The following is a 14,487-nucleotide window of genomic DNA, read 5'->3' on the forward strand; positions in this document are numbered from 1 at the left end:
TCTGCGGGCTCAGCAGAGCCGTGAACTGAAGTTTTAGGCTCAGAGTGGCTTTTTCCCCACTGCAGGCACACATGGACGTGTGTGCAAGGGGGTACCCGTACCCCCAGCACCCGACAACGGTCCTCATCTCCTCCCACACCCTGCAGCAATGGAAAGGGCTGGATTGCAGGCGCACACCTCGTCCCAGAAGGTTCTCCGAAGCCTCGCCATGGCAGTTCCCATCGGCAGGCTGCTGTTCAGGGCTTGCCAGCATCCCCGCTCCCCTTCCCGGGGAGGGAGGTCTGCTCCCCCTTTCCACTGCTGCGGGGAGTTACTTGCCCCCACGGCAAAATACGGGCCCCAATTCTGCGCTTTGCTGCCCGTAGGACAGATGCCCATGAAGATGTCCATAGGACAGATGCCACCTGCCTGCAGCCTCTCCAAATGCCACCCGGAGCGGACGGGGTGGCCTCGCTTCCTCTGAAGCGTACATTCGTCTCATCTAGTGCATTAGAGGAACTCTGCTGTGTCAAATTCAGCTGTCCTTTACCCCGGTGTAAATCCAGAATAGCTCCATAAGCATAACCAGACCCACTCTGTGTTTCCACCAGGGCCAGGGACCAGGAGCTGGCCCATCAACAGCATCTCCTCCCCTGCATGCTGGTGTGTAAATCCACAAAACTGGTATGTTTCATGCAATTATTTCTGATTTACACCAGTGCGGGGACAGAATCAGTCTTCCTGAGCTGGCCTGACCGTTGCATGACTCCAGTTCCTACTGGTCTGACTCCAGTGGGGAGCAAGAGCAGCCAACGGTGGAGGAGCCCACGGCAGGGCTCAGGCCTCCCGATTTCAAGCATTGCAATAAATCCTTCAAATACATTCTGCGTCAGTGGCGATTTGGTTTCCCCTGTCCCCCCCACCCTCCCCAAAACCCCCAGCAAACAGGCATTTGAAGGATGACAGCCTGTGCGTTCAGCTGTGTCCATCACCACCACGGCTCCATCCCTACAGCAATTCCAGAGGCAGATCTTGCTGTCAGTGTGGTCTTCTGCTGACGACAGTGTTCAAAATCTGCATTAACTCCCCTGGTCCTCAGGGAGTCACTTGGGGTTTACCCTTGGGTACAACACACCAGAAAGCCAAATTATGGCCCCAAACCCAAACCACTGCAGGGTTCAGTGCAGTGCTGGGGCGGGGGCTTGCCCCACCTCACTTTAAGCACCCCAAAGTGGAGCAGTTGAAGAGACAGATAGACAGACAGCTATCTCCAGAGGGCAGTTCACCCCTCTGAGGCTGCAGTCTCATGAAGCCATCAGCTTGGCACAGCTGCCAGGCAAAGCCATCCTGCCTACTGGCTTCTGCTTTGTGTCTTCCTCTGCACTGGCACAAGGCTTTGGGCAGGGCTGGCTTTGCTGTCTGAAAGCATTGGCAAAAATAGAGAAGAGAAGAAGAAGAAGAGGAGGAGAAGGAAGGGGAGGAGGACAAGAAGAAGAAGAAAAGAGAAAAGAGAAAAGAAGAGAAAGAGGAGAGAAGAGAGCTAGAAGAGAGAGAGAAGAGAGAAGAGAAGAGAAGAGAAGAGAAGAGAAGAGAAGAGAAGAGAAGAGAAGAGAAGAGAAGAGAAGAGAAGAGAAGAGAAGAGAAGAGAAGAAGGGAGGAGAGGAGAGGAGAGGAGAGGAGAGGAGAGGAGAGGAGAGGAGAGGAGAGGAGAATAATTCCAGCTGGAAGGGACCTATGACGATCATCAAGTCCAACTGCCCGACCATACATATTACACCATATTATGTCCTCAGACAACTAGCTTAGCAAAGCGTAGCTTAGCTAATTAGTTTAGATTAACAACTTTACTTTTAGAGGTGTCTACGTTAGGTGGGACAAACCCCATCTTTTGCGTCTGTGCAAAGGAAAAGAGCAGATCAATTGTATTTTTGCTATAAGAGCCTTTCCTATCCAATGTGTGGGCGTGTTGGCTTTCCAGTATCTTGAACCCCGGGCAAAAGCCCTTGCAGATATGCCTGGTGGTAGGGTCCTGTGACACAAAGTCTTGCAAGTGCAATGAATGGCAGGATGCCACCAGGACCATCTGCAGAAGGAGGCAGGAGGGATGGAGGGGCGCAGGCTGTGACCTTCGCTGTGCTAACGGAGCGTTGCACGTCGAACCGTGGAAGGCTGCCGTTGCGCATGATGGCTGGGGCAGGATCGGCATGAAATCAATACAGGACACTTAGCAAACACCCTATCAAGCGCTTCACATTCATGCACCCGTTGATCTCTATGGAATTATTTTTGTGCAGCATCAGTGTGGAGATTTAATTCGCATTGACAACAAAATCTGCTCGGTGAAGCTTACTTTCATGTAGTTAGGTAGACCATGTAAACACGCCGTTAAACATCCCTCCATGCAGTGCTATTAAGTTCTGAGATTATTCTTTAGCTAGTTCTCTAAAGTGTTTGAATGTAATTTTTTTGTTGCTGCTCCCATTGCTAATTTAAAACTTTTAATATTAATCTTTTTGACTGGTGTGAGGTGTCAGTTCTCTGCAAGTGTTAATTTACTCCCAGTTCGCCGGGAGTGGGAATACGTTACTATCGCTGAGCTCTAGTATTTGTTTTCTCTTGTTGTGGTTTTCTTGTTCCCAGTCGGGATCTCAAGTTTCCCCTTTTCCCTCCCCAAATCTTCTGGGCTGAGATTGTCCGCTTCCACTTACAATCCTTTATTGTAGACTACAGTCTTACTGGTGGTGGCCATTGCGATTTCTGGCTCCAGCCGAGATGTCTCAATCTGTGAAATCAAAGAGGAGGCAAGATCAGAATCGGTATCGCCTTGTTGTGCTGCAGCGGGAGCTCGATAGATCAGGAAATTAACATAGAGGAGGTTAATATGTAAATAATACGATGTCAATCACGCCTTTTCCGTGTCATTTTAATGTGCGTTACGCCACTCAAGTCTCAAAACAACCCTGCTTGGATTGACTTCCATTACGTGAAATGATGCACGCTCACTGCCGTGCACCATTCCATGAATCACAGAGTGGCTCTGAGAATCAAACAGATCCCACCCATCATTCTCCAGGAGAGATCCCTTCCTTTTCCCGCAGCCAAGGTCCCCTCATGACACAGTGCTAGAAGGAATCCAGTCCCCGGAGCTGTGGTTTGCACCCATAGGGACCTGGCAAAGCCAAGGGCTGCCTGGTGACACGAGGGGACAGCGCATGCTCATTGGTGTCCGGGACCAGGGCTCGATATCCTCCAACAAGGGTGGACCACAGCTAAAATCTACCTACCCCTTTCTCTGTCTCCACAAAATCTCCATCCCTTTCCTCATTTTTTCCTTTCGCCGGCTTCAGACAAAGCTTTCCCTTGCTCTGAGATTGCTCCAAACCTTTGCATCCCTGGGAGGGATCCGTGGTGCTCCCGGTTCCTGCAGCAAGCAAAGATCCCGCTCCCAGCCGGGACAGGGCACCTTGCAAGATCAGACTTTCAGAAATCCTATACATTGAATTGATGCTGTTGCTGACACAATGCTAGGAACCCACGTTAAAATCGAAATGCTTTTGAAAATGTTTAACCTAGTTAGACAAATTAGCAAAAATTTGTGCAAAACAATTTAGGTATTTAAAATATTCAATGTTTTTAAAAACTGGAAAAACTGTTCTTAGCTTTCAGCTGCAAAAACCCAACAAAATATAACATCAAAGCAATCTTAACATGAGGTGCAACATAACCCTTCAGCAAAGCTGTTAAACAGCTACTGAAGCATCATGGGAAATAGCACTTCATTTATTCAAATGCACATATGTCAGGTTTTTGCACCATATGTCATTCCAAGCTATTTACAGTAATAATTAAATCTTAATCAACGTTTAACCTCTGTAAAATGTTTGAAGGGATCTAATCACCCTTCAGACTGCACTAATGAAGGAGAAATATATAAACATAAAAAGAAAATGATGCATAGATAGCACACCAGAAAGAACAGTAATTGCAAAATTGTATTTCTTTTAAATATAATCAGCAAATTATGTAAAGTAAGCCAACGAGTATTTTAAGTGAAGACATCTTGGGTGTCAGAGGTGTGATCAGCTAATTTTGTACTGCTATCCATAACAGATGTAGCATATTTTCTTTTAGTGCCATTATTAGCAACTTCACCATTTCTTTCTGTGCTGAAACACAAAGTGAAGCATTGTGCCGGGGAGAGTACCCAGCAAAGGTGCAGGAGAGGCGATTCTCACGTACACCACCACTGACGGGATCCATTTTGAGGGAGGATTAACTCCGATCTGCCTGGCTCTGACGCAGCTTTTCTTCCTATTGTTTTCTTATTTTTCTTCCAGCGACAGAAAGAAAAGCTCTGAGGTAGCGGGGCTGGGTGGTTTTACCCACTGGTATGAAAATATCAAGGTGGGACGTGCTTTAAAATCACCTGGAATTGGGGGGTTCAACCCTGACCGTCCATGCTGGCATCAGGTAGGGCTTGGGGATGTGGGGCAGCTCGGACAGAGCAAAACCCAACCTACTACTGGGACGTCTCTGCAGAAAGCTAACGGAGAGCCACCAACAGTTTCCTCCTCTCCAGTGGGGGATGGAGAGGTGGGAGTTCCAAGAAAAGCCACGTCTGCCTTGGTGGACCCCAGATTGGTGGGCTGAAAGCAAGACCTATGGAGAAACGTTGAGGATTTGGATGTGCTGAGTCTAGAAGAGAGAAGCTCAAGGGAGGCACAGCGGTATTTGCATGTGCAAGAGGCTACGGCATAGAAGAAAGGAGTAATGTTTTGTTCACGCTCTCTTGGGACACAATTCAAAAAGCATCGAGCAAGATCCAAGCTGAACAGCAGGAAGAGTATCCTAGTGGGAAGGAGCAAAGTATTGCAACCAAATGCTTGGGGAAGGTGTGGTGTCTCTGTGGTGGGAATTTTTCAGCACAAATTAGATGAAACCCATCAAGAATAGTTTAAGCAGAATTAAGCTTGTCTTGGTGGAAGGAGACAGATGAGAGAACTGCTTGTATTCAGCTGGTTTCAGTTGAACGTGAGGAAGAACTATACTTTGAGGGTGCCCGAGCCCTGGCCCAGGCTGCCCAGGGGGGCTGTGGAGTCTCCTTCTCTGGAGATATTCAACCCCTGCCTGGACGATGTCCTGTGCCCCCTGCTCTGGGTGAGCCTGCTTTATTAGGGGGGTTGGACTGGGTGATCTCCTGAGGTCCCTTCCAACCCTTGCCATTCTGGGATTCTGTGATTGTAGGTCCTTCTGGCTTCCTTTCCATGGGTTCAGGAGGGAAACGGCCTCCTTTCCCTGCCCAGCTGAGCTCTTCGCTCATGGCAAGGCTGTACAGAAGGCTGTTATATGGGATGGCTTTAGGAGGGACAGGACTGAGGTGTGATAGTTCAGAGACAGATTATGGTGTCTGAGGAGAATGACAAGGAAACGAATGCCTAAGGCAAGGTGGACATGTGGCCAGGAACTCCTCCGAAGACATTGAAGGACGATACGACAGGTCACAGGCATTGATCTGGAGCTGCGTATTACCGAGTTCACCTAAGTCCTTTTCTGAAGCCTGGGAAGATGTGAAATAAATTTGCTGGGGGTGACTGGTTGAACTGGAGCAATCTCAGCAGATCCCCTTCTAGCTGATTTTAGTAAAGCAGATACTAAAAACTGCTCTAGAGCCTCAGCTACAGGAGCTCCAAGGGGTGCGTCTGCACCAGGGAGGCAGATACAGGGGGGATGCACTCCACAGCAGCACTGGCAAAGCTGGTCAGAAATGCATCAGAAGTAACTTACTCCTCTCACTGGGAAACCAAACGCAGAACAGGGAGAAGCATTCCGGTGGTAGGCTACAGATGTTGAGACAATATTAAGGCACAAACCTTCTTGTGTACCAGTTCAGTCTTTGAATCCCTCAGGGGTTTTTGTTGGAAAGTACAATGTCACCTATTTTGGGGTTGGACTAGATGACCTCTAAAGGTCCCTTCCAACCCAAAACATTCTATGATTCTATGATTCTGTTTTGGTCCAGCTGTAGAGCATCCTGGACATGTTTGGCCAGCCTTCCACTGCACATGGTGTTGTGAAATGGATCTGGAGACCACAGTTTCTTGTCAAGTTTCTTGTGTCTCAGCTTCAGAGAAGACCCCCCAGCAGGATCCTTCTCGGTCATGGCCATGCTGGGAACCCCTCTAACAGGGAACGCCTGCCATGGAGCGTGCTCTGAGGAACAGGTTCTACCCTGTTGGGACAACAACGATGGGACCTATCCCACCCCACACAGGTGACTTTGTCCTTTCAAACTGAGTGTCCACCATGTGACTGGGTTTGATTTGTGTCCATCCTCTTCCTCCCGATGAGGTAGATCTACCTGTGCTTGGGCAAAGGATCGATCCCCTTTCCTGGCTCTGGGATGATAGCACTGAGGTGCCTACCAGAAAAGGGATTTCAACAATGAATTCAGGAGAAGCCCAGGAGGGATGCAAGCTCACAACAGCACTGAGGGAACCGCGGTGTAAAAGCACCACTCCCAGAGAGTGCTACAAGGGGCTGGTTTGGAAAAAAAACCCAACAGGCTTTCAGGCTGACGGCTGCACGAGCATCAATGCAGCATTGACCCCTCGGTATCCTGACATACCATCAGGGGGGACATTATAACGAGGCAGTGGGAGAAGGGGGAATCACTTCATCCCCCTGTGAGTCTACTGGAAGATTTGCTGTAGATGCAGGGAGATCCTCGCTGGGGACATGACCAAGGTGCATCTCCAAACTCATCCAGAAATGTGGCTGGCACTAGCCAGAGCCCATCGCAACACCTGGGAGACGGTGCAGCCCGAGGATGCTCCTCTTCCCTCTACCAGATAGCAAAGTGCATGAAGAAAAGAGGGGAAAACCCCAAGAAACAGTGTCCCCTGACCTTACTCAAGCAACTGTTTATAAACCAGCATCACCCAGGTAATGGAGGCAGGACGGCAGCGCCAGCTTTTTAGCGGTGCTCCTGACCCGGTGAAATCTATCCCTCCCAGGGAACAAAGCCGCCGTAAAGGGAATCGCCTCTCGCGGTGCCCACCGCACGCCAGCTCTCTTCCCCCCGTCTCTGCCTTGCAGTGGAAGCCTCTCTCCTCTCATCAGCACAGACAAGGCTAATTGGGGTGATAAAGAACTGGCTCCGAGTGCTGGCGTGGGCTGGAGGAACAAATGGTGCGGTGGTCACAGCTGGTGCTGCGGAGACGGAGAGGGAGAGGGTGTGAGGCAGGCTCCCGGCGCCCAAAGTTTCGTCAGCCCATGTTGGATGCGGGGCGGCGAGGTGGGGGGTTGTGTGTGTTTTGCATTCGCTGCTGACACGGGTGTAGCGTACATGCACGTCCGGTGAAGCAGAAGCAGGCAGAAAGCAGATGCTTTTTGTTTGGGGTTGATACTCATTTCTATCCCAGCTCGGCAAAAGGTGTAGAAAGGAATGTGCTCCTAAGAGTGCAGGGAGAGAGATAGGTCTAGGCTCGCTGCCAGGGATCCTGTAATGATATGGAAGGCAGCTAGGGGAGACAGGAGCAGATGGATTTGGCATACAGCTCATCACTCAGCCAAAAAAAGGGAGGGGGGGGGAGAAGAAGGAAGAAAGCAGCCAGTTTTGGTAGGGGGAGGGTCATGCGGACTGACGGATGCTGCACCGGCAGGTGGGGGAAGGGAGGATGAGGCCGGTCACCATGTCTTCTGCTGCCGCCTCGGCAGTGCCAGCGAGGTGGCTCGGTGGTGGCCCTGGTTCAGAGCTCAGGAGGGCTCTCCCGGCCCTTCCAGCAGCCCTCTGTCAGCTCCTCCTGGGCCATCAGGGCAACGGCCAAGGGCAATGCCAAGCTCACTGAGCCCTAGTGAAGCTCAGTGAGGTGTAGCAAGGACTACGGTTAATACATGGCACCACGAAGCACCGTGCAGCACCAGCAGCTGCTGCTTCCATGGTGGTGGGCTCTGCGCACAGCCAGGTGGAGAGGCAGGGCACGTCCCACGCCACTAACAGATCCTGCTCTGTCCTCTGTTTGCAGCCACAATGGAAAAAGGTCACATTTTTCCTCGGATAGATGAGCTACTGCTCATCAGCCACGCTATGGCCACCAGGCACCTCTGATCATAGCATGGTGCAACCATGGTGTGAAAGCACCTCTGTACAGGTCTACCAAGGCTTCCTTTCATCTTCAACCCGTGGTCACCTAATGCGACTCTGCTGAGAAGCAGAACCTCATTAAATTTGGTTTAACATGCTTACTTGGGGTCAAAACCCAACTTGATTGGGTTTTCGATGGTCTTGTTCCCACGGTAAGACTGCCTAAATGTTCTTCTCTCAGATATTTCAGATCTTCTTTTCTTCTTTTAATTGACAGTAGCTGAAAGAATGCTGATGGGGCCAGAATCACAAATCTGAACCTGTGCTTAATTTTATAGGGCTTTCCAAAATTGGAAAATGTATACTGAATGCTTTAAAGACAGCAACACTTCTTCCTTTTCTGTTCAGATCAACTCTTTCCAAGGCTTTTCCCAGACCTCAAAAAATGAAAGTGCTCCCCATGGATCCACTTGCTAAGGAATGCGATGAGGAAATCAGTGTTTGCTAAGGAGCATCTGTGGGAAATGATATGGACCTGTGGCCAATTGAAGGTGGCCTGGCAGGTGAGAGAATTCAGGAAATGCCCCATCTCAGCCCAAAACCTTCTGGTTAAATCACAGAAGATGTTTTTCATAAGATATCCAGCCTCTGGTTAAGGAGTCCAAGCAACAGTGGAGCTACCAGACCTCTCAGCGTCCCGCTTCAAAGACCATCAGCCATCCACACCATTTGCATTTTTCTAAACCCAGGCTTCCAGCTTTGCCTTTATCTATTCGCTGCACGAAGGAGTTCTACCCTGCCAGAAATTTTATTCCCATGAAAGTATTCAAAGATTATTAAATCACCTGCATTAAAGCTTACAGATAAAGCTCATGCTTCTTCTCTGCAAGGCAGATTTTTGTTCGAAATACTGGCGTTAAAGGTTTTGTCTGACCAGTTCCCAGTTTTTCTACATTGTTAAAAAAATTATGTACCCCCAAACTGGACACACTGGTTGAGAAATGGTCTCATGACTAATATATACGGTAACAAATAGCTTCATAAATAATTGACACTCAGTTTGCTGGCTGAATCACGATTTTGAGATAAACCTGAATTTTGTTAGGTTTTCCTTCAAATTAGTAATAAAAATGGAACTTAAGAGTTGACTGGTACAGTTCTCTTCACTTTTTGTTTCTCCAAGTCTTTTAGACCTCCCTCTTTTAAAGAAACGTTCCATTTTCATGAGAAAAAACATCATATCTAGTAAAAATGTTTTTCTCAAAAACGTGGAAACGAGTTATTCAACTCCATCCCTGATGCTGGCTAAGGTGTTAACAAAACGTAACCAGAGGCTGGGAAGCCACCGCTGCCACTCGCAGCCCAGCAGCCCGGGGTGTCCCCCCACCCATCACCGGTCGCAACATGTCCGAACCTGGCCCCACCTGGGATGCCAGAGCCCCGTGGCTCGGTGGGAGCCCACTCACGGGTTTGACACCATCCACCTTCCCAAAAAAGTCCCGACTTTGGGGTGGGTGCGGGGAGGGAGGGCTGGAGCCCTCGAAAGGCAGGGATCAAAGGGCCGCGCACCTGCTGGCGCGGAGGCACCGAGCGCCCCCCCGGTGGGGGTTAGAGCCTCCTTTCTCGCCACCCCTGCTTTGATCATCTCCTTTTGTCTGACAGGCCAAGGTATGCAACGGCACCCGGGGACTGACACTCCCTACGAGCCTTCCCGAGGTCCCCCAGCCGCCACGCTGCGAGGAGCAGGGCAGATGTGCTTTTTCCAGCCGGGGAAGCGGTCTGGCCGGTCGGGCAGAGCCCACGCACGCTGCACGCAGAGCGCCGTGAAGGCTGTGCATCCCCGCGGCGCGGCCGCACAACCAGGGCTGTGCAACGGTGCGGTCCGGGGTGGAGAAGAGACCAGCAGGAGATGTTCTGAGAAGGTAGTGGCTTTGGAAGGAGAAGACACTGAGGGCTGGGAGCTGCTGCACAAGCCAATAGACTAAACCTCTCTGGTGCTCTGGACCCATCTATTCAGGTTAAATCTGCCACGTACTCCTGCATCAGGACATCACTGCCTTTAGTGCCTGGCTTCTATTTCTAACGAAGTCACGGCACAGCCTCACCCAAGCGATCAGCACCTACAACCACAGGTACAACAAAACCCCCGCTGCACCACGCTGGGAGAACAGACCCGCTCATGGCATAAGAGGTTCCCCTCTTACGTGCTTAGAAGGAAAGCCAAGCCAGTAGCAGACAGGGAGAGCTCAGGAATAAGCAGATAAGAAGGGAGTGCATTTGATTCAGCCTACCCTTTCACTGCCGTGTGAGTGGGTTCAGGTGTAATTCAGCATACGTGTAAAGTAAAGAACTATTAGGCAGTCCGAGCAATTTGCAATGTTTCTTCTTTGACTGCAAATCTGGAACCACTGCCGTGTCTCTAGCAGGTGTGGGTAACCTGTTAAATCCCTGCAACGTAGTCGTTTCATGGGGGGGGGTCACATAAATGGCTCTGAATTCGGAGCCCTGTTGCCAAACAGTAAGTTTTTAGGGAAATGTCATTTTTCTGCAGACGGTGAAGCAGGCTTACGCTGAAGTGCAAGAGATGAATGTGTTGCCTCTGGCAGGACTGCGGCCAGCACATTTACACCAAAGATGTATCTGAGTGCTGCTATCTAACCTCTGGTTGGGCATACCTAGAACTGGCATCAAAAAGGACCATTGCACAAAATTAATTTTATCTCCATTTTCTCTCTCCTCCTTGAAACAACAAGAAGGAGGAAAGTTGGAATATTTGGTTGTTCTGGCTCTTGAGGGTTATCCATTTCAGAAGATTTTTCCATGTTTTGCCGTGGGTGCTTTGACCACCAGCAGCTACCTTCAGCTGTCTGTAGGACAGGGCAGAAAACAGAGGTTCTTCTGAGGCTGGAAGGGGTCTGAATATGACACCACGCATACCCTGCGATGACATCCGTTAGCTACAGAGTGTGCCAGTGACGGTGTTAGTGCCACAAGCTATTCACACTCTATCACATCTGCTGACACCTCTTGCACCATCCCCTGAAAACGTCCCTGCTTTTAGCAAAGCACGAAATGCAAAGTGTCAGCAGCACCTTGGGTGCCATCAGGTTTCGGTATCAAGACGAGTAGAAATATTCCCCATGTTCAACAGATGTTGGGATAGAGATGTGCAATTGGTTTTGAGAGAGCTACAAGGTTTAAGATGTTACTGCCCTCACCTTAAATGGGAACAATTGACGCTGCCCTGAAGCAGAGCAGAAGAGTTTGCAGGATTTATGGGTCAGTTATGGGACAGCAACTTCCACCACTTCATTGGTGGGCTTGGCAGGGTTAGGGTAATGGTTGGGTTTGATGATCTTGAAGGTCTTTTCCAGCCTAAATGATTCTATGATTCTGTGATCAAGGGTGGGAGTTTTTAACTTCAGCTTCAGGAGTTACAAATTAGCATATCGCAGCTTCTCTAAAGAAAAATAATATGCATATAAAAAAAAAACCCTAATATTCTAATCAGATGGGAAAAGGACAACACAGCATTTTAGGCTACTGCCCAACCAGGCGGGAGCAGAGCACAACTGCCCACATGGCAATGAGCACGTTTGTTTCCAATGCTCCAGAAATGACTGATGATAACAGTGTCAGCAGGTGGGATAATGATATATGACAGCAGGCACCAAAGGCTGCAAGGTACCTTCGACTGCTCGGCGTGTTCCTGCCTGTCCTGTAGCAGAGCTGTTCAACAGCCACGTTTCGCTCCTGTGCTCCGGCTCCCACGTTCATTCACTGCCCCAAACCAGTCCACCAGTAAGATACCAGCTCTAACCTTCCAGTTCCCTATGGGAACCCGTCTAGTGTCTCAAGAGGACCTCAATGATGAATAGACGTGCTAAGATGAATGAAAGCCACTCCTAGGAGCTGGGTTTGGTGAGCACTGGGCTCGCACGGCTCTCAGACCCTCTCAAGTCTTCCAGCTTTATAAACAGACTGAAAGGTCAACCCCCTGCATGACCCCATCTCCAAGTCATTGCAAAACTGTGGGTTTGAGTCTTCTGGGAAAGAAGAGGGGTTTGCCCACAGCACCAGAAACCTCAAGTATTTAAAAAAAAAACAACCAACCAAACAAAAAAACAAGTAAAGACTTTGAAACCATAAGTTTTCAAATAGCAAGATCAAAAAAAAGTTATTTCTGTCTGTCTGCCAGAGAAAAGAGACATTTCCAGTTCTCTCCAGCAATCTAGCAAGGTGAAGGGCTTTCCCTCCTCTCACCCAGTCGCTGCTATCCAGGAGGTGCCAGCCTGCGTCCCCGGTGAGCATGGCACCGTGTTCTGCAATGCTTCGCAAGGCACCAAGGGGTAAGACGCAAGTAACACAAACTCACCACCCATACAGAGAAATGTAGAAGCTCAGGCATAGAATCATAAAATCACAGAATCATTTAGGTTGGAAAAGACCTTCAAGATCATCAAGCCAACCGTTACCCTAACCCTGCCACCCCACCACTAAACCTTGTCCCTAAACAAAGAATTGAAGTCATGATGGAGAGAAGCTAAGACCATGGCATCATGTGTCTTCCATGAAGCGAAGAACCCCACAAAAGGCCTTTGCAGGAGCTAAGATGCCTTTTCTCCTTTGCTCTGGAGAAGAAGGTCTGTTCATGTGTAGGAGATCATGAGGTAAACTCTCAGTTTCTCACACTAAATTAATTTCTACAGGAGTTCTGGAGAGGTGGATGTCTTAGGCTGGTACCACAGCAGAAACACAGGTGTTCTGACCGCAGGTCACCCAGCCTCATAGGGTAAGGACCCTTCTTCAGGAGAGGACTTTCTTCCAAAACTGTGTATGGCATTCAGTCTATAGCGTGTAAGGCAAAAGAAACTTCTTCCTGGCCTCAAGGAAGAAGCCTCACATGTAGACCTTGTTGGGGAACATTCAAGCCAACTGATGGGTGGAAACGTCATCACTCCACCTAAAATATGATCTTGAGAACTCCCAAAATTGCAGAGCTTAGGGACACTGCTCCTTGCTGGAATGTAAGTCACTCACAAAAAGAGTTAAGAGTCACCTCTCCTCTTCTGGAAGAAAAGAATCCTACTTTTGAATATGGACATTATGAATGTTTCTCTTTTGATGAAAATGAGCTATTAGGCCCATTCTGGTAAGAATCCCTCCAGCAGTTCTGTCGAGGAAGAAAGCATTTCTTGCTATTTGGTGAGAACATCAAACCCTGTAATTCTCCTGCTATTAAGATGGAAACGCATGATGAATATTGCAGGATTTAGGGATTGTTCCTTTAAAGAAGCTAAGCAAGTTCCTCAGGATCCCAACTTCCATCACATTTCCTTCTCCTGAAGGACTGACAGCCTCGCTAGAAACAGGCTGCGAGATCCAAACGATTTAAAAAGCAATTACAGATAATTAAATATAGCTGTGCTTGGGAAATGTGATTAATAAGGCATTCTCTGCAGCAAGCAAGCACGCTTGCAGCAGGCAAGTCTGGACAACTGGCCGCCTTCCTTAGCTCGTATCCTTAGCGTCTCACTTGGAATAGTCTGAGCTATGGGTGCTTCAGCAGAGCTAAGCCAACTGTCCCTGAGCAGGCAGAAAAGGACGTACCCAACACTGTGCAGAAAGAGAGGGGTACGGCAGGCAACAGGCGGGGAGGAGCTGGGGCCAAACCAAATAAAGAGGCTGATGGCAACCAAGAAAGGGGACTGAGTTCCCTGGCAGGGTGGGCTGGCAGGACAAGAGGAAAGGTCTTGGCTTTCAGGTCAAGAAGAAACCAGCAAAACCAAAGAGCCACAGGAGGACGGGGAGAGCCATCTCCACAGGGCAGGAATCCCCGGGGGAATTGCTTCGGGAGGAGCCGCTCTGTTTACAGTATTGCTGCTGAAAGGTGTCCCGAAGAAAGACAGCAATTAACTGGCCTGGAAAAAAATGGCTTCTTTCCACAAAGTGCCTTTTAAGTATGTTTTTTGAGCCACTTTAAGGGTTAATGTTTAGCTGTTTATCCGGACTTGTCGGATGTCAGCTCTTTCTTTTGACTCCTAATGGCTTATAGCCATCAGGAGGTGAAGACTCCTCAAAAGAGATGGTGTCAGGAATGTTTTTTTATGCCCACTAGCACCCACACACCTGCAGGAGCCTGTGCTTGCAGGATAGATAGTTTACATACTTGAACCTGTATCCCAGGGACAGAGATATAAACATGAAACCAGATCCCGTCTGACACCGCCGCTGAAGCCCCTGGGCAGTACAAAAGGGTCCTTTCTCCCACACCCACCTCGAACGACCACAAATAACAGTTTCGTTCAAGCCGTCGCTTCCCAGCAAGAACAAGCTCTGCTCGTCCAGGTTATGATTTTAGGGCCAGATCCTGGAAAGTTTTGAGCACCTTCGACTCCCGCGAACGCTGGTGGGGAAACAAAGGA

General features: G+C 49.2%; 1 protein-coding gene across 1 annotated transcript in view; it reads right to left on the minus strand.

Moving 5' to 3' along the window:
* Positions 1-2,259: 2,259 nt before the first annotated feature.
* Positions 2,260-14,487, minus strand: part of SFXN5 (sideroflexin 5) — a 101,708-nt gene continuing 89,480 nt past the window's right edge. Inside the window, exon 14 of the mRNA XM_009639032.2 lies at positions 2,260-2,761. Within this exon, the coding sequence (XP_009637327.2) occupies positions 2,684-2,761 (78 nt within the window). The 3' untranslated portion in view covers positions 2,260-2,683. The remainder of the gene's footprint in view (positions 2,762-14,487) is intronic.

The sequence above is a fragment of the Egretta garzetta genome, unplaced genomic scaffold, assembly GCF_000687185.1.
Source record: "Egretta garzetta isolate BGI_Z169 unplaced genomic scaffold, ASM68718v1 scaffold505, whole genome shotgun sequence".
In the NCBI taxonomy this organism is placed as follows: Eukaryota; Metazoa; Chordata; class Aves; order Pelecaniformes; family Ardeidae; genus Egretta; species Egretta garzetta.